This window comes from Ambystoma mexicanum, chromosome 3q (genome assembly GCF_040938575.1).
Source record: "Ambystoma mexicanum isolate Mex_15411 chromosome 3q, UKY_AmexF1_1, whole genome shotgun sequence".
Lineage (NCBI taxonomy): Eukaryota > Metazoa > Chordata > Amphibia > Caudata > Ambystomatidae > Ambystoma > Ambystoma mexicanum.
This window is the reverse complement of record NC_090926.1, coordinates 1,006,302,967-1,006,330,230: the sequence shown is the minus strand read 5'-3', so window position 1 is coordinate 1,006,330,230 and position 27,264 is coordinate 1,006,302,967. Positions and strand designations below refer to the sequence as shown.

Genomic DNA, 27,264 nt, shown 5'->3' with positions numbered 1-27,264 from the left:
CTTATATATACTGGGGCCTATGTGACAAAGTCACAGTGCCAACATCGCTTACGGTCCCTAGTCGGCTTGCGAGTAGGACTGACAGGACCAGCCCTCAACTATTCCCAAACCCCCTGAGACAGTACCAGAGCACAAGAAAAACAGGGTATTTGGGACTGAATCCCCCAAGATGCATCAGATCTAGAGTTTGCTAACCCAGAGTGGATTTCCGAGTGTTTCACAGAAAAACATATGCTATGGGGAAACACTAGCACATCCCAAGATACATCCTTGGTCAACATGTGTGGATCCTTGAAGGGAAAAACCTAGCTTATGCCAACCATAACCCCACACTGCCAGCCAGCAGCTCTTGTGAGGGAGAATGCGTTTCTCCCTCTGCAGTATTTAAGAAGAGAAATACTTTCTTACCTTTTGCAAAATGGAAAACAATTTTGTATAGGTAGGAACCGACTATATGTTTTCATGTCCCTTGGGATGGCCTTTTAACCACTAGAAACTCACTAAACTACCTTCTATGCAAAAGTACTGCCTGGCAGTCCAGAGCAGCAGGCAAACACTAGCTCCTGCCTTCAGAAACCAACTGAAAGAAATCCAAGATGATAGCAAAGACTTCCCCTGGCTTGAAGCAGGAAGCCAATGAATTTAAATGTTTGCCTCTGCCAATGGGAGAACTGTGAGGGCTTTTATAACTAAGGCTTAGAAACACAGATAGTGTATTTTGGGCAGGGAGCTAAGGAGAGGTGTTTATTTGATTTATTTAACACTTTTATCCAAAGCGCTTTAACACAAGATGCAATTACTGTACAACAAGAGAAAGACAAAAGCAAGAACACAAGCCAGTACAACAGTTGTGCTACCTAGAACATCGAGAAACAGATTGAAGATAAATTATTAAGTGTCGGGAAAGACTGGAGATGGAACGGATGGGAAGGGGAAGAGAATTCCAAAGCAAGTGAGTCAGTAATAGAAAAGAACAGAAGCGAGAGGCGGCACAAGGAGGACTTAGAACAGAAAGACGAAACTGGGAAGCAAAGCGCAAGTCCCAAGAGGGCTGATAAGATAAAATTAAGCAGCATAGGTGTTTGCTGAGGAAGCGGGAGAGCATCAGAGCTGGGAGCTGCTTGAGCCCAGGAGAGGGGTGTGCTCTAGTGAGGGGGTGAAGAGCCCACTGAACCTCAGAAAAGGGATTGCTCTTGTGAGGAAGAGGTCAACCTCTGGGACCCCAAAAGAGGGATGTGCTCCGGGGGAGGAGAAATCCTTGAGCCCAAAAGGTGGAGACCTCTGATCCAAGGGAAGGCATGCTAAGAAGTAGTAAGACAGAGAATGACTTTGACCCCCAGAAGTGGGAATATGTAGTAGAAGAAGAGAGCCATGTGAGGGCAGAAGAGGAGTGTGCTATGGTGAAGAGAGAGAGAGCTAGAGACAGTGAACTATATCCCTTGGAGATTGAGCAAGGCACTATATACCTGGATGCAGATTAGTGAGAAGGGCGCTATATTCCTGGGTGTGGAAAGGTGAGCAGGGGCAACAATAACAAAGTAACTAAGCTCTATGGTAAGATCCAAGCTTGATCCATCTAATGCTCACAAAGATGTATACCCTGATATGCCGACCTTCTCTGCTCAGATGAAAAAAGTAGACCTGAAGTTCAGAAGCTTTTCTATGCATCTGGTTTTAAAATTTTACAAAGCTAAAATTAGTCCAAGTGTGACGCTCACCTGGCTCCCACGGAGGCGCTGGTCTAGTCTGGGTTGCTGTGGCCTCTTCAAGCGTGAAGCGCAGAACTCGGACCACCGATTGAACAGGACCCCCAAATCTTGCTTGCCTGGCCCGTAGGAATATCCTTCTGCAGATGAGAAAGGGGAATTAACTGTCTGCAGAATAGTGTGCTTGCTTCCCCTTTTCCCCCCTTCGTTCTTCTCTGACTTCCTCAAAAACCCGCGGTTTAAGCTCACCTTATGGTTTGGAAGGATGAACTCTCCATCCTGCTTCTGGTGCAGGGGCGCGCGTTCGTCCAGTTACTTCACTGGTTTTCAGAATGGCGCTGGCAAAATCCACTTGACTTTTCGGAGCGATACGCCGTAAGTATGAAGATTCAAAAGTTCAAGTGTGAGCCTCTTTTAATGTTGTCTTCCTAACCTGTGATCTGTCCTTTATTTCAGGTGCGGAACGAAGGCGATGCGTTGAGGGGTTAAATTGCCGATGGTAAAATCAGGTGAGTTAGTGATGAGGGCGACCCCTCTAAATGTCTTTATAATTCCCCAGTAATGTCTTTTGTCCTTTCCCCATAGGGGCCGGGGTGCGGTACCTGCCAAAGAAGCGGCGCCGACCCGAAATGTGGAATAGTTCACCACGAAAAGCCGGTAAGTATTGTGGCTGAAAATGTGGCTTTCCTCCTTAGTTCCCTCTGCTCACCTTTTGTCTCTTCTTCTCTCCCCTAGGTGCAGAGATGTGTCGACCGCTGCTGACAGCCGCGATGGAGCCGGGAGATGTCTCGAGGACAGGTGAGTGAAGCGCGGCGCTGCAGCGAGCAACGCAATGCTTTTAAATGGAAGTCTCTCTTCAAGAATGCTGGCGTGAAGATTCCGGATGCAGGTAAGAAGTTTGAATAAGTTCTTGGTTTTCACCTTTCTCTTCTCTTCTTTCCTTACATGTGTTCCAGGTTCGAGGCGGGCGTGGCTGGAGCCCAGGTGCAGGAGCAGACACGGTGAGCGTTCAGCTGCTGGGATGCAGAACAACGCGAAGCACGTGTGGCTGTCCGGGCGTGGCTTAAATAGCCTTGGAAGAAGTTCCAGGTAAGTATTCTTCCACAGCCCCACCCAAGTAACAAAATAGTCCCTTCAGAAAAATAGTCCCTCCTAAGCCTCATTTGGCTTGGGTCTTCATGCAGCATGGTCTGCATCAGGTGAGTATGCAGCATGGTCTGCATCAGGTAAGTGCACCAAACACTTTCCTTTATGAGCCTGGCGCCTATGGCGCCAGGACGGACGTCCAACATGAGCCTGGCGCCAAAGACGCCAGGACAGAGTCCAAAGAGCCCCTATAAGGGGCCGCTGGGCTTTTACCCGGGGGCATGATGCCTGCTCCCGGGGGTGCTGGGCCTGGCCTGGTGCTCCGGGGGTAGGCATCATGACACCAAGTATTGTATTTGGTGCAGAAACTAAATCTCTTAATATGCATTGGACTAAATTAGAGGGCCTCTTGTGGCATTATTTATGGAGTATCCATCTGTGTGATTCGCCGTGAACTTGGTCTCATCTCACAACAAGCTTTTGTCGAAAAGAAGCGTTTGCAACTCCTCCAGAAGATTTTGAACTCACTTCCTCACTCATATTTTTGAAAACTTGCTACATTGTAGGTTGTGTTCATGTGCACCACTAAATGTATGGGTTGCACACCATTTAATGTTATTACACTCTTTAAATGTTGAACAAGTTGATCTAATTTATAATCCCAATTGGGTGAAAAAGAAACTATAGCTCACTCATTGATTAAGACAAGAGATAATCTTCCAAAATGGCACTTGTTCTCTCAATCCTTGGTGGACGTTGAATTTGTTATAGTCTTCCTGAATATTTGATTTATTTTCCACACAGAAAAGAAAGATTCAATTTTATGATATTTAAATGTCATCTTTTTTAACTAATGAGATCAAAGGTACACGTCTTAACCTTCTGAGAAGTCGGGGAACTTACAGATTCTGTCATCCTTTCTCTAGTGTGGAGACTCTCAGGCACCCAAGACTTAATGTCCAGCATTATCCTTAAAGTGAGAGGTCCATTTATGCATTTTGTACAAAATAAATGTACTCTATCCACTGTTCAATTGTGGGAACGTATTTTAAAAGGGAACCAAACTTAATTGACAATTGCTGTTTTGAACTTGTATGAAATTCTGAATGTGGTGTGATGCATTGTTAATCTTTCAATGGGTTTAACCTTCTAAGATATACGTTTTTATGTTTATTCTAGTGACATGTATTTCATATTGGATTTCTTAGTTTAAGCTTGCATTTCTTTGTGAAAGTTTGTGTATGTAAAACGAATTCACAATTAAAAAAAGGAGAAAGAAAATAAAGTCTTAGGGAGTCAATCAGCGAAGAATATGTTTGCCTAGTTCTATCTAACTCATAATCTGGCTAAATCATGTATAGTCAAACTAATAAAAACAGAGTTGGCAAACAACAATATATACAACACAAAAATTAAATGCAATACAATTTATACAATACAAAAATGTTTATATATTAATTGCACAACAATCACAAAACTGCAAATATGAAATATAAACCAAAATGTTCATCTATCCAGTTCAAACTATTTTCATAATTTATACCATATCCATTTCTCTATATGGTATTTCATTAAGACCACAGATAGTACCCACATGAGCATGTTTCTGTCCTGAGTGTTAATAAATGCTGAACACTCGTGGGGGCACAATCTAGTTGAATCTGTTTTATAATTTTATCATGCAGTATGAGTTTTATTCAGTTCACATTCTCCAAATGGAATATCTGAAACAATTTATATTATATTGATCAATAGTGCAAGCTCATTTAATGTTAATTAAATAAAGGCTATTTCACATATACAATATTTATTTACCGGACTCCCATTTCCTGCTGAAAGGTTGTTGTTATTCATTCTCCCTCTCTCTCCCTGTCCCCCCTCCCCCTCCCTCGCCCCCTCCCACACTCTGAGCAAGGCGGAACACTAGTATGAGCAGAACTTCCGGGGCAAAGGCAAACCTACTGGAACAGAGCGACGGACCAAGGGATGAGAGCAGTGGGTCGAAAACCCTGCACAGTTCCCTATTGGAGGTCGTTGCCTCAGACAGGCCGCGAAAGACACGTTGAGAATGCCAGATTCCACATTAGAAGTCTGCAATGTGTGTCAAGGATGCCATCGGCAGAGTTTGGCAGGTCAGGCCAAGCCTGTTGTACTAACCTTGACTTGTGAATTGGAGATAGTAACACCAAGAAAGAAAAGCACGCAGCCGGTGAGTTGCAAAACAACCCGCGTGTGAATGGGACGCAAGGAAAGGCAGACCTGTCAATGAACTTTAAAGTGAGGACAAATGCAGATTCAGCGATACTGAGTAACGGAGTGGTCCGGCTAAAGGAAGTAGCCCACTCAAAAGTCTACGTGAAAGGTGCATAGTTTGTAACGATAAAGCAAATGAACGGCGAAAAGCGAAGTAAGCAAAATTGACTCCCAGAGAAGGGGAAAGTGAAAGTTGAATTTGGAACTTTGAGTCGAAGTGGTCCTACGGATGTCTGTAAAGAAAGTCATGCACAGTTGAAAGTCTTCGCCATCCGAAAGCGGTCTGAGCCCGACCCGAAGTGTAATAAGCTTAGGAAGGGAGCTCCCTTGCAAGATTTTGTTGAACTCTGTTCTGAAGAGGTCTGAGTCTGACAGAGGGAGACCTACTTGAACTGTGTTTTGAAGAGGTCCAAGCCTGATAGAAGGGAATCTATGTGAATTTTTGTTAAAACATTATTTGGAACTCAAGAAAGAGACTTTAACATGGAAGTCCAGTCAGGGCTCGATCCACGTTTTGGAGCTGTCTATTGTGTTGAAAATTGAGCCAGAGTGCGTCATCCTGCCAACATGGACTGCCTTACTCTGTGTGGTCTAGCGTGGGGAGGCGAGCTGGTGCAACAACATTTATTCTTTTGAACAATGATTTACCTTTGCATACATTTCGACTTTATTCACTCTTTGTGCAAGAAATAGGGCAGGCATTAGGTTTTTGTTAGTATAGGCCATTTTGATTTGATGGACTACACTAGGACTGTTTTGTTTATCGTTTGATGGCCGAGACTACTCCCATCTTAGTCATAGGGCAGAAGAGGAGTTTTTGCAATCCCAGAATCTGCAATAAAGGTTTTACGAACTGTACCTATGTGTCAGTGTCATACTTGTGATACCATGACTCCCTTACATTCCCGCCTTCTCACCTCTGCTAATCTCACAGAGCTTGATTGGTCCCCGACCTCCCACACCGAATCGCCTGGAGGCTCGCACTAACCATACATTGCACTTCACCTGTTGCTCACCCACGAGCACCCTGACACTTCCCCCACTTCCCCCTCCCTTTTGCACTTGCACGTTGTGAACACTCACAAGGCATAGAGTGGTACATTTCATCACGGCCATAATACTGAAAAACACTGAATTTAAATATAAAAAAATATATATTTGGGGGGGTTCCCCTCCAAGCTCCCATTTTCGCACCCTTACAACGCCACTCCAACCCCATCCAGACTCATTTTAACCCCTTACCCCATATATATTTAATTAAAATGTTCTGTGTTTTTCAGTGTGATGTACCTCATTGAAATGTACCACTCTGTTTTGTTTTTGGTAAAGTTACTGGGTACCAGTTCCAACTTACATTAATTTACTTTTGACTTGGCTGAAATGTACCCGAAGCGCAAAACAAATAACTAACCATTCCTGTATTGACTTTACTTGAAATAGTGAAAGCTTTTGAAAAATTCTTTTCAGCTTACTTTATTATTAGCGTTTCCGTTTTTCAAAGTATCTTTTATGTTTGATCATTTTTCTTCCCTTGTATTGAGAATAGAGAATGTATATTTTTCCTGCAACCTAAATGTAAGATAATTATTATCTTATTCTATTAGAAGGCTACACCGATTTGTCTAATTCATAATGTATAGTTATTATGACTAGACTCACTAATGCAAACTCCCATACCAGTCTGACCGTGTCTGTTTCCCCGTCGGTTTTAATGCGGGGAACACTGGTTTCCCTGCTACTTCTTTTTTGTGTACACAACCACAATTTTGACTTTGTGTGTGCGCATTGCTCAAGATAGGATTTGGAAGTCGGAGTATTTTACTCCCTATTTTTTTAAAGTTGGGAGTAAAATGATTTTTAGGGAGTAAAAATCTAAATCTAATTCCAAATTGAAGTATTTTATAAGCAAGTAAAATGATGTTGTTACTGGAAAACAGATTTTATTGTAATAATTTCATGCACATTGTAAAAAGTAAACGTGTATTAGGCACTATTAATAGTACTTTCTTTCTGTGGTACTACATGCACTACTGGTCCAAGCATATCCATGGAGCTAGCTGCGTGGGTGAGAGCAGGGGCACAAGGTTCTATGTGTCAGTTTCCTGTTGGGAGTATTTTTACTCCCCATGTTTTGGGAATATTTGTACATTTTTAGGGAGTAAAAGTAGCCAATACACCCCTTATCTGTCGGACTGTGTGTGCTTAAACGCCATTACGTAAAATGTATGCTTCATGGCGTTATGAGGTCAATAAGCTGTACTACTATCTCCATTAGTGCTACAGTTTTATAATATATATTTTACATATAATGGTACGTTCATATGTGCCACTGTTTGTGATAATACTACACTATTTACTGTGTACATATATTAGTGTACCCTAGACAATTCAGTGCATAGATGGAGACTAATGAGAACATAGATGGGTGTCAATCAATCAAGCAGTCAGTTTCTTATAACATGCAAGATTCACCATGGGCATTAGTGTGCCGAGAAAGAAAGAAACTGGGAGAGACCGATGGATTTTAATTGAACAGATAGGTTTTTAAATTTTGCCTAAATTTGTTGAAATCCTAAATCTGACGCAGTGCACCAGAAAGGAATTCCATAGCCACAGAAAAGTCCCGCCCTCAACAGCATTCGAGACAATAGCACGGAACTACTAGTTGGGCCAAAGAGGCTGATTGCAAGGACCTAGAAGGACAACACGGCTCAATTTTCTCCTGGAGAGGTTTACAACCTTTACCCTGCTGTGCCCAATGAATAAGGCAGAAGGATTTAAAGTGGACGCGTGACAACAGATATCCAATGCAGTTTATGCCGGCGAACCAACCCTGGCTTTCGATAGGGAATACCTCTGGTCAGTCGAATCGTCACATTTTGTAAAATCTGTAAACGTTTCAACAGATAGCCCAGTTGGAAAAGCAACAAAGCATTGCAGTAGTCCAAGCTGTCATTCATAACCGCTGCAACAATTTGAGCATGAAATTCAGCGGGGGTGAAGGGCAAGACATGTCTTCAATTTCTTTATCTTCAAAAAGCCAGTGAAGCGGAAAATTTAATCCCAAGATTTTGTACCACCTTACTAAGTTTCGGAAGAGGGCTGAGATTCAACGGCCAATTGAGTGGAGGTCAGAAGTGCAGCGGAGGTGAAGGACCCACCACTAATATCTGTTTTTGCCCCATTTAACTTGAGCCAGTTTTGGCTCATCCAGCTGCCAACTGCTTCTAGACAGGCTTTCAGTCAAGCAGCCATAGTAGCATGCTCCCGATCCAGCCTAAAAATGATCTGCGTGTCAATCGCATAACAAAATAAAACAAAAATCAAAAGAGCCGATAAGTTGAGCAGGGGCTGGAGACATTCATTAAAAAGAAGTGGTGACAAGATGTGGAGACAATGCCGAGCCGTGGGGCACTTCACACGTCAAACTCACAGGTTATCTAAAGGAACATAAAGAGATGGTTTGTTAACAGCAATCAAGATTTGATAAAAAACAATCATATGCATTACCACAAACACCAATGCTTTGCAATCAAGGTAACAAAAGTGTGTGATCGATAGTGCCAAAGGTGGCAGATAGGTCTAACAGAATCAGACCAGTTGTGCCACCCTCATCTCAAATATTAACCACATTGTCCAGCAACCGGACCACTACGGACTTGATGCCCATTAATGGATGAACACCCAGCTGCACAGGTTCCAGAATCTGGCTATCCTCCAAAAAATCGTTAAGTTGGGGAGTTACTAAGCCTCCAGCAATTTCCTAAAGAAAAGCAGCAACGATATTGGTCGATAGTTGGAAAGAATTGCGTATTTAAATTCGACTTTTTCAGCAAAGGCACAACCATGGCATGCTTTAGGTTTGATGGTATGGATCCAAAGATGAGGGATGAGTTTAAATCTTCTGCGAACATTTCGCCAGCATATCTCACCATTGTTTGAAACTGGAGAAGAGGAATAGCATCCAAACGAAATGGCAATTTTAGTTGTTCAGATAATCTGATAACTTCAGAAGAATCTAAAAGTTGAAAAGAATCAAAGATAACTAGGACAAGTACCATGTCAGGACATCTTTTACAGACCCACGAAGCAGGTGGTTCGGCAGCAGTGGATAAACACAATGCATGGCTAATGTCAGCTCTAATGTTCTCCATTTTTTCCACGAAGAAATTAGCCATATCATTACTCAAACTCTGTGTAGCAGAGGCAACTGTGTAAGGTGGTGGAAGTGACAGGTCCTTGGCTGTCTGAAATAGTACTTTAGAAGAGTTTGCCGCAGGTTTGAATGCTTTCTCAAAGAACAAACATTTAGCAGATTGAATAGCTGCATGATAGGAGGCTAATGCTGCTCTGTAAGAAGATTTGCATTCAATTAAGGGTCAAGCTTAGACCACCACTGGCACTCGGCTCGGCAAACCTCCACTCTGAACTGCTGAGCTCCCATAACTAAAGGACGGAAGGACAAGCAGTTTTTCTTACAAGTTTTAACAGTGAGAGCCGACCTGCAGCAGTTAAGCAAGCAGTGGCTAATTGCATCAATGGCAATGAAACTGGTAGCGGGCCATTCTTTTGCAGCTGGATGGTGTGGTACATTAGATTAATTATACAGATCCATCTGATATGATCAAACATTTATTTTGTATGCATACAGATATCAATCCTGGGTTTACATTTTAGCAAATATGTTATCATTTACCACTATCAGATGGCTTTCTGTAAGAAAATAAATGTTTGTTCTTGTTAGATACATTTATTCATAATTAATTGGGTTTTACCATAGATATTTTGTAGGATTACCCAAGTAAACTGCTCCAATTTCTGATGATTATCAATAAACTGTTTAACCAAAGGCGCAGTTTCCATTTTGTACTTTAGACAGCTTCTATGTTCAATAATTCTAGTTTTACATTTTCTATTAGTCTTCCGGTTGTAGTGTAAACCACATGACCATGATAGCATATAAATGGCATTAGTACTTTCACAGTTGGTGAACTGTTTAATCTGCCATTTCTCTGGTAACCCAATATCTTTCTATAGTTTTTTTGGTCTGTGGGCACACTGTATATTTTCCAAAATGATAATGACTCGTAATTGGTTGCATACCCCACTGTTCTAATATGGTGGTATTTTCAATTTGAGTTCCTTATGCCATTCCTTATTAGTACATCTCATATTGTCTTAAAAGCAAATATTGGAAGTTTGACATTTTGTATTGCTTTCCTGAAAGATTATGCAATTCTTTTTGCTGATATTTTTTATTTTATTTATAGGTTGGTAAATGTATATACACATGCTAAATTAATCAGTTTGTGCTCTTTCGTTGTATTCGAAGAGGACATCTCTCTTGGTGTTTAATGCTCTTTTTTTGACTGATTGCTTTACTAAATTACGAGGATAATTCCTAAACAGTATTCTTTTGAAAGTATCTGCTTCTTCTTGATAAGCTTCAATAGTGCTACAATTCCTCATAAGTCACATAAATAGACCATAAAGTAAATTAGCTTTAATATGTTTATATCTATGTTTACCGTGGTGACTTTGCTAGTGTAGAAACATTTTTTTCTGTGAGTTTGTGAAAAGATTTAACCCTTAATTTTCCTTTGTGGTGGTAAGTAGTTAAATTAAGAATATTCACTTCATGAGTCACGGTTAAAGTACATTTTAAATATTGATTTTCAGTTTTGAGCCACGCAAAGTTATTGACCTTTAATATGGTTCAGTCCAGATGACTGTAATTTCATCAATATCCCGGACCCATATTGAAATTTGACTGATATGTGGATTTTCTTCTGCAAGGTGTGAATAATCCTCTGGATCCCTCACTGGAACCCTGCCTAAAGTCTCCTCCCAAGTGGCCAGGGTAAGGCAGTTGCTTCCTGGTCCCAACCCTGGGGTTGTTGTTCTGTGGGAGCATCACCTGGGTGGAGACAGGGACCAATGTAGTGAGGAGAATCTGTGGGGTGAGACGCAGTATTTTTCCTCTGAAAGGGAGATTCTTACAACTGAGACAAAAGAGGTTCTGGCTTATTGTCCTTTTAATGTCCCTCAACCTTCTATTAAATCTAAGGTTGTGAACCCAAAGGTTGTAACATCAAAGTACAATATACCAAAAAGAAAGACTTTTTGGTATTAAAACATAAAAACCCTCCTCAATTCCAGGGGCACACTACAAAGGTTTGTGGAAATGTCATCTCTAAATAATTTTCCTCTATAAAAGTTAAAACCCAAGCCCCTCTTTTAAAAACGTTGAGGGGATTAAACCTACCCTTATAAGTAATCAAGAAGTAGAAAAGCCTAACTTTGGGAAAACAAACTAAGTGTCCTAGAATTCTAGAGAGACTGAGACGACGAAGAGGGCGGAAAGGGAATGTAGAAGAAGTGGTCAGTCAATTAAGCCTTATAGCCATGGCTGGAGTCAGGCATTTGAAACAAATGGCTCACACCTGAAGCCAATTATCAATCCTGTAAGGCATAAAACGCCCCAGCAGGAAAGGAGCTGGAGCAGGAGGTGGAAGGCTGACAGTGGTAGGAGGTGGAAGGCTGACAGTAGTAGTAGCAAAGGATATGCACAAGGAATTGGGAGCACAGAAGTGACGCAGGAACATGGAGACACCAGATTTCCCCTGAAGGTTCTGAGAGAGTTCTGTGTTTCCAAAACCGATATTGCAGAGTCTGCGCAGTGGAAGACGTGCTGAAAGTGAAGTCTTCCCTTATGTGAGCAAAGTTGCTGTGATTGCAAAGCCAAGAGCGTGCAAGAGCCCAAGGCCAGAAGCAAGAGGCAAGCCGAGGGTCTCGGGAAAGGGAGAGACTCCCAATTAAGATGGCCGGACCGAAGACACCTGTGCTGGAGGGGTGGGGGGTTCCCAAGTGCACCCAAAGTAACAGCTGTAGTCGAGGAAGCAGAGCAACCCACAACCGCAGTGTCCCTGAAGCGGTGAGTGAAGCAGGGCATTCAGATTCACTCAACAAGCCTCGTCAGTAACTGTAAACAGCTCCAAAGAGGCTTGCGTATAGTTGAAAGCGAGTAGAAGTTCTTCGTTATTATTAAGCAGTCTGTTAACCATGGAAATGTAGCCTTCGCGCTTATTCTGAAAGCTGCACAGTTTGCGTGAGAAGTAAAAGCTATTACATTCATTGTTAAACTCTTTCATATATCAGAGTGGTCGTGTGTCCTTTATTGTAACGCTCACAGAATCCATTCCGAAAACCTGACAATGTCTTAGAAGAGTTAGAAGTGAAATCTGCATCAAAGGAAGGTCACGTGTCACCAATTGTATTTCCAGAGGGAAGTCAGAAGTTGCCTCATTGATACTTCACCGGAATACAACTTCATCCAATATTAAGTTTAAAAATGTACTTTAAAAGTGTGGTCACATGTGCCTAATTATGTTTTTACTTTGAAGAATGAACCTTGGTATTATTCAGAATTGACATTCTTTATTTCAAGAAGTTACTATATTTAAGAGGAGCCGACGCATTACCCAAGCCAAGAGGCAAAACCCCTTTTATAGTGAAACAAGCCTTGTTAAAACCCATCCACCTAATCTGCGAAATTGTCAAAAGTCCAGTGGCCTCAGATATAAGTGTGGCATTATTACCTGAAGCTAGAAGAGTGGCAATACAGCTTCTGGGTAATTACTTTGGCAGATACGGTGTGAGAAAGCTAGGGAGTGGAGCTGGGTGCTTGTAAAGAAGTTAACCTGCAATGTTAAAAGTCTGCTGAAGCTGAAAGGAAGTACATCTTGTGGGCAGTCAGGTTAAATTTCAGGCAGTCAAACAGACAGAAGAGTCAAAGAGGCGTCCCCCCTTTTTTTGGAAAGCCATTAAGGGAACAGTGCCTTGCCTACCCTGAGGAGGCTGAAGTGTCTTGTCAGACTTTGCCTGATAATTAAGAAGTCTAAAGCAGGGGTAGAAGTACTGTGGTGGCATATAACATTGTCAGCGGATTGCACATTGGAGTGGTTTGAGGTGGTGGCATATTATGGAGCAAAGGTGACTGTTCTCATAGTAATAACAGTAGAAGAGTGGTTGTTAAAAGGAAGCAGCAACCCAAAGAGAAGCATCCCGACAAATACACCAGATGTACTACAGAAGATCTAATTTATTGTAAAGGTGTAGCTGGAGAAGTCATATAATTATTCCTTTTGAACTGTGGCAGAGAATCCTGTAGAGAAGATAACCAAGATTACCATTGGTGCCATTTTCTATGCTGGAATTGGAAGGGGATCTTTTCACCCAAACTAGAGAATTGTTACCAGTGTATATGTGTTCAATGAACTTTTATTTGGCATGGAACTGATCAGAACTGGTTCAAGACTTTTCTTTTCCTTTGCACATTTAACCAAATATTGTTTAGTTATTGTTTGTATCTTATGTTGCTTTGTCATTTTCTTTGAATGTGTGTTGTTTAGAGGGCCAGTTTACCCATGCTAGAGATTGTTCCCTTAGCCTTTAGACTAGGTAGGGAATTCCTCTGTAGAGTAGGGCAAGCAAGGCTTTATTTGCAAACTTTTACCTTAATAAAATGTCCTACTTTGAGAAAACTACAAGCAGTTGTCCGCCTCACATTACTGACCCCTCACATAGGACATTTGTAGTTTTGAACACATCCACATGTATATTTGCAAGTCTGGCTGCCATTGGTGCCCTATTTACTGTACCTTCAATTTGTTGAAACATTCCACCCATAAAATGAAAGTCTTTGGATTTAAGGGGCATTTCAATGACCACATGATGAAAGTATTAGTGTGGGTTTGTTAGCTTTGTAATGCCAAAGTTGTTCCTCAATGACTTCTAAAAGTTGAATGTTGTATGTTTGTGCATGGTGATTCAATATCTGAACAAATAACAATATTTTCTTTAGGATTGAATTCTACACCTTCTAGTTTTGGTATAGTTATAGCTGATATTTCAAATACATTTTAATTTATGAAACTAATGGTCATAAATACCAATCTGCAAATTTAGGAAGGGCTTATATGAGTGATGATACACAGGACACTATGGAGCTTCCCAGCACAACATCACTTAGGAGAAAAATAGAGGGTTGGGGGAGCCCTTTGGTTTGGGGAGAGGGGAATAAGTAGCACAAGGAAAGGGAGGACTTTTCTAACATTGCTCAAATGGAGGAAGCCCTATAGCTAAGAGAGGTGGAGAGGCCTTGTTTTCCCCCCAGAAAAAGTGAGAAAGACAGAAAGCTAGAGCGACTTAAACAGGAGACCTTAATGTCTGAAATTTTTGAATGCATATTTTTGTTTGCTGTCCTTCGTTTATCATTGTGATTTCAAGCACTACGTCTCCCAATAATCTTTATGTTGTAGCCATCCCAAACCAATTTCCTTGCAATAGTTTTATGCTTTACTTTTGTTTAGTAAAACCCTTTTGCTTATTCTGTTGTCAATAGTTGTTTGCTCCCTCACACCCTCATGTGCATTGTGTACATGTTTCTTATTGTGTGCATTTGTTTTTCAGTATATGACAAGCTTTATGTCAGTTTTTTGTGTATGCATTGATGTCTGTGCATCTTGGCATGTGCGTCTATATTTTGGTTTGTGCTGTAGGATCAAAGGTTTAGGTTTGTAATTCTTAAGTAGTGCTCAAACCAAATAACCATAACAATAAAACGAAAAACAGCAAAAAATGAGAAAACCCTTATTGTAAAGGGCAGACACATGTTGCTGCTTTCTGCAATACCGTAGACATTAGTTATGGCCCAATTTAGAATTACACTGCAGATTTACCACATTTTACCTAAATGATGTGGAAATGTCATGAAACTGGCAGTGATACCTGATTGCATTTTGCACATAAATCTAAATGACGACTCCAGTCCCCAGCTCAGGCTTCGTTCTGAGGTTACCTTGTCACTTACATGTTCTTCTACAGGTTCATTGGTGGCGCATGAAGGACACATACCTAGCCTCAACATCCATAAAACAATACATACACTGAAGTAATACAATGCTTGTGCCAACTCAGGAACCCATACACTGTTTCAGAGAAAGGAAGGCTGCATAAGAGGTTTACAATAAGATTTATTTTACCATAGTGAAAAGCTTCTAAAGGGATCATTTGGATTTATTTTCTTTAAAAACAAACAGTCTAGAACTCCACAATTTCAGTGTCCATGTGAATTTGATGGTGAAACTTGTCAGCTCAGAATATTTGATAAGAACCCATAATTCAAAATGGGTGTAAAGACCAGAGCTTAAGCTGTCTTTAAAGGTACCAATCGAATGAATGATGGATTTGCTGCACAGAGCCCTTTACTTTCATGGCATGAAATGATGCACTGCCTCTGGTAGTTTCCTTAAATCTAGTGGTCTATTAAACATAAATTGAACCTGTCTGCTCAGTAGCCTTGCAAGATTAGCAACATGGAACTTTAAGGGCACCCTGCTGAATCTGTAGCATTCGTGATACAAATTATTTACAATATCTGGGCCATGCACACATATGGTTCTGGTACATCTGGAATAAAAGCCGGGGCTAAATAACAACTAGCACCTGCCCTTTGCTCAGAAATAGTTGAGTTACTGCTGACAAAGACGTTGGTCTCGAAGAACTTAAAGCGAATTGTGGACTGCCATCATGGAAAGGGTTCCGAGTGGCTGGAGAAACTTTGCGAGAAAGCTTCCAGGCTGGCTCAACAATACTTCGTGTTCCTTCATCACTCTTTAGCTCGCCTCAGACTTTTCTCGTCGGTTTGCGTACGTCCAGTATACATAGCCCCCCACTAAATCAAGCTGAAATCCAGAAAACACTTCATCTGAAATGTTGAACGGGAGAGGCCTTTGCTGCATTCTGCCATCTTGCCTTGTGACACACCAAGTCTACAGACACTGGAGAGTCTGCCCCCTTCTTGTAGGTGCTTTTGAACGGCTGACACTGTGCCCCCTGACCATAATTTGTGCTCGTTAAGGGTTAACATTTTATTTATTAATTTTATTTATTTGTTTATAACGCACCGAAAGCTAGCAGGCATCAGGGCGCCCAATTACACATAAGACAAAAAATTACACACACAAGGCATAAAGAAAGGCTGCGAATCTATCCTATTTATTCAAATAGGAAAGTTCTCAAACGTTTTCTAAAGGTCAGCAGCCTTTCATTCTGTCATAGGTCTACCGGCAGAGCATTCCATGCCTGTCCTGCCTGAACTGGGAAAGATCGGCCCTTGCCTCCTGCTCTTTTAACTCAAGGAGTGATCAAACGATGCGTGGATCTAGAACGTAGGGACTTACTTTCGTTCATACAGCTTCAGGTTCTGTTTCAAACACAGCAGAGCTTTCCCATAGAGGCACTTATGGGTCAATGAAATTACTTTAAAGCGTTCCCTTATAGCAACTGGTAACCAATATAGGTCTTTCCTCGTACTGGTTATGTGCTCTCTTCTTGAGATGTTCCCAACAATCTTAATTGCCTTGATCGTTATTACCTGGAGCTTCTGCACACATTCTTTACTTGCACCACTAAATAAGGCATTGCAATAGTCCATTCTTTGCATAATAATAGCGCTAACGAGAGTTTTGCGGTTTTTATATGTTACCAAGGGTTTACTCTGAGGTAGTAGTCAGATTTCTTTAGCACTCCATCCATATGAGCTTCAGCACTAAGGGCGGCTTCCAAAAAGACGACACCCAGCATTTTTACTTTGTCTGACACTGTAATGAGACAATCTTCCACCTGAAAATCCATATACTCTGGTCCCAGCTTAGCCCTAGATTGCCTTGATCCATAGAACAAAAGTTCTGTTTTTGCACTATGTAGACATAGCCAGTTTGTCCTTATCCAGCACTTAATAATTCTGTAAATCTCTGTCAAGCTTCCTGAGTCTTTCACATAATCCCCACTAAGCTCCATCAGCAGCTGAATATCATCTGTGTAATTCATAATTTGTATCCCCATGAATTCCAGTTGGTCTAAGAGGGATCTAATATAGGTGTTAAACAGGGTGGGGGATAAGCATGGGCTCTGCAGGACCCCACAATGTATCACTGCTAATTCTGAAGAGGCCTTCCCCCAAGACATCCTTGACCTTCTATTGCTTAAAGAAGAATGTATCCATTCAATGGTCTCCCATGAACAATTACCTGTAAGTGCCAATGTTTTCAATAAGTGATCATGATCTAATAAATCAAAAAGCAGCAGGCAGGTTCAGTAATATCAATAGTCCTGTCTTGCTTTTGTCCAGGGTATTTAACATTTGTTTAAGTCCAAAGGGACACTTTCAGTCCCATCCCTCTGGAAACCTGACCTTCTTGGGTAAAGGATTTCCGCTTCCTCGAGATGTTCTCAAGCTTTCATTTTAAAATGTTATACTTGTACGATGATAAAACCTTTGTTGTTAACCTCTGCTGCTAAATCCTTGCTGCTAATCTTTTATGTATTTTATGTTATATAAATTGTAGTTATCGCCAAATTTACTTTTAAAAACATTTCAGGACTTCAACTCATTACAGTAATTAGTTTCAAACTGCCTTTGAATTATTTTGTCATCCCCTGAACTTGCACGGAATTATCATACTACGCCGGTTGAACGAACTACATTTACCGGCACTCTGTAGTTCTTCCGCTACGCCCTTATCACCGTTGCTCTGATCTGCGTTATCTAGGCACCAGGAATTTCAATTTGCTCGTGGGTTGCTTTGCTGCTCTCGCTATGGCCTCCCGATGGACTTGTCTGCCATTCAAAGGAATCGACTGGGTAAGGCTTGCTACCCTCCCTGAAGACGTTGCAATCCTTTAAGATGAAATAAAATCTTCCACGGTGTTAACACCAGCAATTTTAAAGTGTGCCCTACTTAATACACTCTCTTTGGTATGTCACGCAGTGGAACTGGCAAATTCTATTATTGATCTAAACCTAGACTTTGTCACTATTACTGAAACATGGCTTCACAAGGCTGCTCTTCATGCCATTCAATTGACTGTCCCTGAGGGTTATGAAATTCAGCATGTTAATCGTTAGGAAGCTGTTGTAATGTGTCTCTGAGTGTGTGTGACATCACTGATGGTGGAATGTGGTGATGTCAGTGAGTGTGGAGTGTTGGGATGTTATGTTCTGAATGCAGGTTCTATTTTTTACAGTTTGAGATCTAAGCTGGCATGAAGGGACGTCCCGGTGTCTTCCTGGCACAAACTTACAAATAAACCTACAAATAACATACCCGCTGGTCCTGGTGCTACTTAACGGTACCAAGTTATGGTTCATGGGTGGCTCTGATTTTTCGGAAAATTCTGAATTTCTACATCTCTGACAAACCTCAACTTGACCATTGTGAGGCAATGCTACACAAGTTGAATATTAATCCAGTTAGCACTCTTAGCATTGTGCTACTGTATATAATGCCTATAGTGACCCCCCCCCCTTTTCGAAGAACAACTTTTAGCATTTATCGGCCTCAGTTCCAAATCACATTCGCCTCTGCTGGTCCTAGGAGATTTTAATCTATGGGCCAATGACCCTTTGGATTGTGACACAGTGTCCCTTCTAAGCACACTAGAAATAATCGGTTTTAAACAACATGTTAAAATAGCTACACATACTGGCAAAAAAACTATTGACTGGATTCTGTCCAGAAATCGTGAGATTCTTCTACTAATGCACTAACCTGTATTTGGTCGTATCACTACCATCTTGTCTTTGAGCTCCATCTTTCTTCCAGCATCCTGAAACAATCTTAGCCAACTAAAGAACCTACTCTTATTAGGAACTCCAGGAAGGTTACTCTTGAGGCTTTTTCTTCCTCAACCCTTCCCTTACTACCTTCCTTGGAACGAGATGTTCTTCTTGCTGACTTTCTCTTTAGGAATGCTGTCAATCACACATGAATCCCTGACCCCCAGTGAAACAATCAAGTCAAAAAGAATTGATCCCACATAACCTATGTAAAGAATAGTCCCACGCAAGTTTCCAGTGAGATAAAATAACCATTATTACAGGTCATGAACTTCAGAACCCCAGCTCAACCTTACACATGTCTGGCTAGTGCAAACAGTAATAGAAGCAACATTAAGAGTAAGCATTCTCTGGCCACAGGCAGGCTATGACACCCTGCTCAGAACTATATTACACTGTGACATTGCACAAAGACCTATACTACATCATACACAATGAACACCCGGCTCTCCATGAATAGCAAGCATGGCAATAACTATTTACATACAGTGAGACAACTTCATAACACTATGGTTGTCACCAGAAGTGCTGTCTGCGAAGACAGCAAAAACGTAAAGCCGAACATAATTGGAGCAAACATCCAACTGATGCATCACTTTCGGCCGATAAAGCAACTGCAAAGGTCTTTAAGAACATCTTGTTCAACGCCAGGATTGAGGTGACTAAATCCAAACCAAGGGAACTGTTTGTAGTTCTACAGGAACTAAAAGGCAGTCCGGTGAAATCTCATCCCGTGGCTGATAACAATTGGTGTCAGGTGATCCATGACAGTTTTGCTCAGAAAGTTCATTTGCATCAACAATGTATAGCGGATCAACTTATATCCCTTCCAACGTCTGGAAATCTGATCCCTTCCATCTGTAATACAGCCAGCCATGTGTCCCCCCCTCATTGCTTTCCAGGAAGCGGTCACTGATATATTACGAATAACGAAACCAACTTCGTGCAAGTCGCATAGCTTCCCTGCCACCTTGTTTCAAGAGTTTTTGAGTTCCCTCGTGCCTTGGGTGACCACCTTTATTAACTGATCATTCTCTGAAGCCTACGTACCGGATAATATCAAGGAGGCATGGTTTACACCTTTATTAAAAAGAAAGAGAATTTAGATTTCAATGACCCTGGAAATTTCAGCCTGATTACAAATGTTCCTTTTGTATTGAAAATACTTGAAAGGGTGGCATACACAATATCAAAATTATGTAGAACAAAACAACATACTTGCTCCAAGACAGTTCGGATTCCGTGTGAATCATGGGACCGAAACTGCATCACTTGATCTCAAATCCAACATAGCAGGTATAATTGACAAGGGTGGCCTGGCACTGCTACTACTTCTGGATCTGTCAGCCGCTGATTTGGTTGACCATGCCCTCCTGGCAGATAGACTAGTCAAGGTTGGCGGCTGCACTTCCTTTGCGACCTGTTGGTTCAGATCATTTCTTGGCCCTAGAACCGCTTTTGTGACCAAGGACAATGCGCAATCACAAATGGCCTCTCTTTTGTCTGGTGTGCCTCAGGGCTCCTGCCTTTCACCACTCTTGTTCAATATTTATATTAGGCCGTTATGTGATCTACTATCCTCATTGTGGGTACGGTTTTCAAATTATGCAGACGACACTCAAGATTGTGCTAGAACCTTCGGGCATTTACAGTGAAGACCTAGACAGGTGAATGAAGTTTTCAAGGCTATATAGTCCTGGATGGCCATGAATTCCGTAGCTCTGAACTGCAAGAAAACGGAGTTGATTATTTTAGGCACTATACACAAGCTAAACCAACTTGATGCATCCTACAGCAGTTTTCCATTGTGGGTAATGATATCAAGGTGGCTGACTGTCAAAACATTGGGGGTTGTCTTTATGATATTGTACATACATCCTGGTATTAAAGAACTTGGAGTTTATGATTCCATGGTGTTGATTAGCATGTGACCCAGAGTCATTCTTTTTCAGTGGGCTGGGTAGACACCCATTGGTAAGCCGCAGCTGGCCATCTAGCGACACCCCCGCCCTGCCGGTTGGACACCACGTGGCAGGTGAGTAGATTTCTGGAGTTTTCTGAATTTGCCTTTGGTATGAGAATTTCTGATGGTATATACTTTTTTGCATGGTAAGAAGATATCCCACGTGATTCGTTTTTTCTTACTCTATATCCTCAATACACAGGGTAGCTACACCACAGAACCACACACAGAAAGAATACAGGTCAGTGTACCTTTATATTTATGAATCCATTAGGCAACAGCGATTGTTGGTATAACAAAACATCTCACTAAGCATGTTCACCCGTTTTATTTGCAGGTCTACGACTGAACACATTGAGTTTTAACTTGAAAAATGTTGAACTTTAAGCCTCAAAGCCCGGAAGATGGATGTAAAATCCGAAACGCATTAGGTATAGTTGTTGATTTTACAACATTTCAGCTTTTTGGATATGGTAAGTTTTGTTTGATTTGCACATGATGAATGATGCATAAGCTGTAGCACAGCATATCACGTTGAGGATGCCGACTGGCAGGCTCTCAGTGAATACAATCGAGTTATTTGATTGTGATAAATTGCTACACGTTACCTTTTGATTTGTATAACACTTTTTGTTCTGAATATTGTCATTTTACAATTGATTGACCCATTGGTCATAATTTGGATGTGAATTGAGGGTGGACGATTCACTCTAACAATATTAAACTTCACTGTGCTGAATGGTTACTTTAATTATTTCTTTCAAGCTTTCTATTGATGTTCTCACTAAATGAACCTTATGCTGTACAGAGTGGGGTTCGCATTGTAGCTATTACCTGCACCAAAAACGTATCACTGGACTATGGTCCCCTAAGAGTGCAAATAGGATTCCCTGCTGGCAACAACAGGTTTTGTTTGTTTGTATGAGGGTTGTCTTTGACTCATCTATCTTTTAAAAAACATGTTTCTCAAATCAGGTGCTCCCGCTTGTATTTCATCCACTTGCTATGGCAGATCCGCTCATACTTATCAGAGTCTACTAGGGATATGATTGCGGCAGCCATCATTAATACAAAGTTGGATTATTGTAATAGCTTGCTTGTCGGAAACCTCCCAAGCAGACCTGAAAGGCCTACAGGCGATTCAAAATGGAGCAGTACGTGTTGTCTGTGGTATTGGTCATCGGTCCCAAGTGTCAGAGTCACGCAATAAATTGCACTGGCTCTCAGCCAAAGAATTCAGTTAAAAGGCACCATTTTTTGTGTTCGAAGCTTTGGCAGGAGAAGATCCTAAATATCGCTCAGCACAAGTCTCGAGTTCCTTTTAGGCAAGCGTTACGCTGCAACAAAAAGGTATTCAACTTCATCAGTTTCAAGTTCTCTTTAAAAAATTTGGTGGCTCAAACCTCAATGCCCAGGCTCTGAGTCTTTGGAATTCAGTACCATCCAATCTCAACGGATGTACATCGACCGCTCAAAGAAATTAAAGAAACGTCTAAAAACCCATCTCTTTGTACACTTACAGATTAAACTATCCTCTTCTCCCGTTTCCAACTGCTCTGCATCCCGTCTTTTTATGTTTTTTGTTGTCTAGTGTCCTGTGAGTGCCTTGAGGCCTGTGGAGCATGTCGCTATAAAAGGAAACTATAGATAGATAGATAGATAAATAGATAGATAGATTTGTGAGGCAGCAATTTTATCCAAAATGTTTAACAATAATGGAGTGTTAGTATGTGGACAGCATCCATGGAATTTTTTGAGAAGATTGCAATTGTCAAAGACTACTAGATTGTACACACTTCAGAGTAATACTCATACCATGGTAATATTTTGGTGGAAGGATTGACTTATCATTGTGAATTACGAAATTGTACACCCTCATTCATTACGGTTGAGACCATCAAAGCACATTTATTTGCACTTCACTTTGCATATTTTAGTCTTTGTGGACTATTAGCCACATTTTCTGTAGTTAACCTCCCTAGTACATTTTTTAGGATATGATGGGTTATTTATAACGCCACAGACCCGGGGATCGAACCTGTGGTGCTCCGTGTTGTCTTGCTTCCAAGGCGAACACATTGCCCCTGAGCTATCCTCCCGAGGATAGTCTAGCAATATAATAACAGGCACATATGGTCTCGGATGGAGGGACACATTAGATGTCCTTATTTATGGACTCTTTACAAACATTTAGTCGTTAGACTTTCTTTATTATTCTAAAAAAATAAATTGGGTGAGTCTTCACAGTAATACATTTAGTCATGTGACTATCTGTATTACAAATCTTACCTTCATCGTATTTGCGACATTTTACAACAATTACCACCATTAGCGTGATGGCTTTATGCAGCCAGCGTTTTGTTCACATTTATGTTGTCATGGCCATCACCACGGCTATGGCGTCATCACGTTCAAAAGACACGCTGATACTTTAAGCGGCCATTTTAGTCGCATCTTGATGATTGACGCCCGAGAATTGACACGGCAGCCAACTACAGCTCTTACCAGCATTTTTGAATAAACATAGTTGGTAAGCTTTTAGCTTTATACTACATAATTTATCCTAGTGATTATCACTGATAAGTCGCCCTTTTTGCAATACTCTTAGGATAAACTTTACCATACATAGTTGTATTTAACTCCTTATGTGTAACATGAGCAGCATGTCTCAAGGATATGTCCTTGACTTCTTCATCTGAACACCAGATTTACCACAGTTGGGGTGCGTGTTGTTACTTATGTGGTATGTTGATTCCTTAACTTGACCTATAGCATCACACTTCAATGGCGAACATCTTATTTATCATCAAACTACTTCCACATCCAACTGTCCTCGGCCAGGTAGGAGGAGTCTGCAACCTGTTGCTCGCCAGATATTTAGGACTCCAACTCCCATGATCCCTCACCATTTACTAGACTGAAAAGGGGCGATAGGAGTTGTAGTCCAAAACATCTGGAGAACCAGATGTTGCATACAGTACAAAAGAAGGGGGAAACCGCGCCCCCTTCATATTGAACATCTATTTGGCTATACATAGTGCTAACAGGCTTCCAAAGTCACAGACAAAAAGATGTACTTGTATATGAAGGAGGCACCACTGTAGAACCTTAAGCCCTGGCGTGGGCCTGCCACAGACGGGGGCGGGGGGGGAGGGGCGCGTGTGTGTGTTCGTGTGTTCCACTTCCCCCCTACACTGGTTGTGCACATTCCTGCACACAATCTCAGACCCTCCGTCACAGAAGACGGGCACCCATGCACACGCATCTTCTGTTCTCCCCCGGAATGCATGGGGTGCACCCCTGCACACAGCCTCGAGAACGCCCTTGTGTTGGAGATGGAAATGACTGCAGGGCACCTCTGCTGTCCACGTGCATGCACATCCCTGCACCCACCTGTGTAGGTTACTCTCCCAAACCACACGTAATAAACACGCATTGGCAAAGGAAGCAGTTTTTGCATTTTTGTAGGCAAGGGAAAGGTATTTTCCAGGCACTGTTGTCGTGGTATTAATTAGTGTCCATCGATGGTAGCAACTGTAAAATGATGCATGTACCCAGGCATATACTAGCAGTGGCTGGCCAAAACTGATGGCTTTGTCAATGCTTTTCATTTTAACGGGACTTCAGTGAAGGAAGGACACAAATAGTTCTTATAAATAGAGTGGCTGAAGGCCGGCCTGATTAAGACATTTTTATTACAGTAGTAGCCGTTTACAGCTGCAGTTAAGTCCTACAACTAACCCTACTGACAGGCTCTTCAAGCACAAAGTCTAGTGGTAAGCCTTGCTCAAAGAGATCCCACAAGGATGTGTTTTGGCAGGAAGTGGGCAGCCAATGGGTGGGTAAATAGCCAAACCACCTTCCTCACAGTCTCCGCTTTTCAGTGCACGAGGGACACACATTTCTGCACGCAGCTTCTCCCGCCTCCTGCCCGGGGGTGCACATTTCTGCAAAGGAACCTCCTGCATACTTTGGCAATGCACATTAATGCACACAGATTTGGCCGCCCTCCTGCACTGGAAATGCACACACCTATGCTATCATCTGTCACCACACACACTTGTCCTCCTCTCTTGTCAATGCACATTCCATAACATCCAGTCTCTGGAAGACCGGGCACATCGCTGTAATCATTTATACTGCGCCAAATCACCACCTCCGTGTGTTCAAAGCACCGAGTTTCTCCCAAAATCACTTGCGGGTGGATACAGACCTCACATCATACCCTGCAACCATCGAGCTATGTATAGGGGCGCACACTCTAATTAAATGGACGAAGGAGGGGACTCACACAACCCTCCCTCTACCCCATACTCGGTTAATACGGGAGAGCAGAAACATACCCACCCATCCCCTGCAAAACGGGAGACAACGAACAGAACACATCGCCCACCAGTAAAATCAGTTTGAGGAAAAACAGCGCCGAGTAAAATCAGTAGTGGCCTTCCCCACCTTAAAAGGTAACACGAGATATACAGGGGGGTGTACATTAATTCCAATCAGACGTAGTGCATATGACAGTATAGACACCCCCCCCCACCCCACCCCCAGCTGATGACAGACCATGGCCAACACTCCCTCCCTCCCCCACATCGTTAGCCAAACTGAGGAGGAAGCAACCTTCAGCCTCCAAGCAAAATCTGGACACATCCACTCGCTACCCCCAACAAAATCAGGGGGAGGCTGCCCTGCGCATCACCCCGAAACAACAGGATGCGCGGAGAGGCAGCAGGGCGAGGCCTGATGCACATGGACACAAACCCTTTACCCAGCTCCCTCGCCCCCCTCCCCCATGGCACTATATTCGAACTAGATGCAGAGGGACACCGACCAACGACATTAGGGCTGATCAAATACATCCTATAACCACCCTCCCCAAAATCTGGACAGAAGGATTAACACCCCCCCCACCATCCATGTACTGTTAAAGGCCAGCGACAATCCAACCCCCCCCCCCCCAAGAAGAGATGCTAAGGGGAAAAGCCACACAAAGCAACGTCAAGGCATATCACAATGCACCCACCAAATCATGGTGAGGGGTACACAAAACGCCGCCAATGCAGTAAAGATGAACACACATGCTGTCGTGGCCACCTCCCCAACCTCCAGCAGGCGTAATATGGCTTAAAAGTAGACCTCGTTGCATAGGTGTCCACATACTACCCCCCCCCCCCCACCCCCACCCCCACCCCCACCCCTTGGCGATCAGAGTGCAGTACATTAGCACCTCCCCCAGAAACTGCGTGAAGGAAAGAGCCGTCCCCATCAAAACCAGAAAGTACGGCAACACACCTGCTCTCTCCCCTTCACACAACCCCAAAACGAGGACACGGGAGAGTGCGCGTGCCCGCACATCTACATGCAGTGCAGAATAGAACACACATCATCAACCATCCACCACCCCAGTACTGTAGGTATGCAATGTACATAAAACATGCCCACTTCCCACACAGCCCCTCCATCAGCAGGAGACACCGTGTTACCTGCAGCATCCCGGGGACGGTGACGCTGGCACACTGCTCCTGCATGGACCCAGAGAGAGAAAGATCCCCAGCGGGCATCAAGGGTTTCCAGAACCCTCTCGACTTCACCCTCTCAGCCTCTGGCAGCGGCACCTTTACAACCCCAAACGCCTGTGCACAGAGATGCAATTGGAGCCGAGCCAGAAGAAGCTCCCCCGTGCGCGCGCACAGACAGGTGGATAAAATAATCAATGCAGGTAGCAGGGGTCCTGCACATGCTCAGGCTCCCCAAAGACCCCCAGCAAAGGGCTCACGCACGCGGCACTTACCGGGATCAAAGTGGGAGCTGAAGGCAAAGCTGGGATTGAACAGGGAGGATGACATGGCCAAGGCAAGGAGCTCTGCAGGAAGTCCCATTGCAAAGCATGAAAAAAACAGCGCCAAAATAAACATAAACAAATATGTATATTTTCAAGACGGGGCACAAAAAATAAGGACTTTAAAAAAAGCAAAATAAGCAAAATCCGACAGCATCATGTTCTGCATGCCTTGTCCTCAGTGGGTGGTACATGAGATTTTGGGCTTGGTGCAGGTGCTTCGCCCCCATTGCTGCCTCCCGCGGTGCTCCTTGCTCCTGCAGCCCGCTACATCACGCCTACGAAGCAGGGAAAGCATCAAACCAGGGGAAGCGGTGCACTGGAGTCTGCAGCAGCATCAGCTGCAGCACTGCTGCTGCAAACCTGCCAAGGCTAGGGCACCCTCCAGCGCCATGGAAACAGAGGGCGGACGAACACTCACAGGGCACTCGCCTACAGATGGAAAAGAGGAGGGGGTGAGAGTAATACAGGGGAGGGGTTGAGATGTGAACTGAGATTGCGGTGCAGAAGGACGACAGCGAGCCGTGGGCCAGCAGGGAGAGGGGCCGCCATCTTAGAGTGGGAGGTGTCCGGTGCTTACTAGGAGTTGAGCCTAGGTTTACATTAGTCTCCTGTAAGGGCTCCTGAGTTTACAGATGGTCGACGCCTTATAGATAAAGATGCACATTATTTCCACGGTCCTCTTCCTCGTCTCAGTATTTACCTTTGAGGTGCCACAACGCCATAGCTCTCAACC

At 42.8% G+C, this 27,264-nt stretch overlaps 1 protein-coding gene across 4 annotated transcripts in view; it reads right to left on the bottom strand.

Annotated features, from left to right (window-relative positions):
- Positions 1-27,040, bottom strand: part of AATK (apoptosis associated tyrosine kinase) — a 618,216-nt gene extending 591,176 nt beyond the window's left edge. The window contains exon 1 of one of the 4 annotated variants that reach the window (XM_069655173.1): positions 26,481-27,040. In XM_069655173.1, coding sequence (XP_069511274.1) covers positions 26,481-26,604 — 124 coding nt within the window. In that variant the 5' untranslated portion in view covers positions 26,605-27,040. Of the gene's footprint in view, positions 1-25,712; positions 25,772-26,172; positions 26,311-26,480 lie in introns of those variants that run through there. The other 3 variants (XM_069655172.1, XM_069655174.1, XM_069655175.1) reach the window with 3 other exon arrangements.
- Positions 27,041-27,264: the final 224 nt, after the last annotated feature.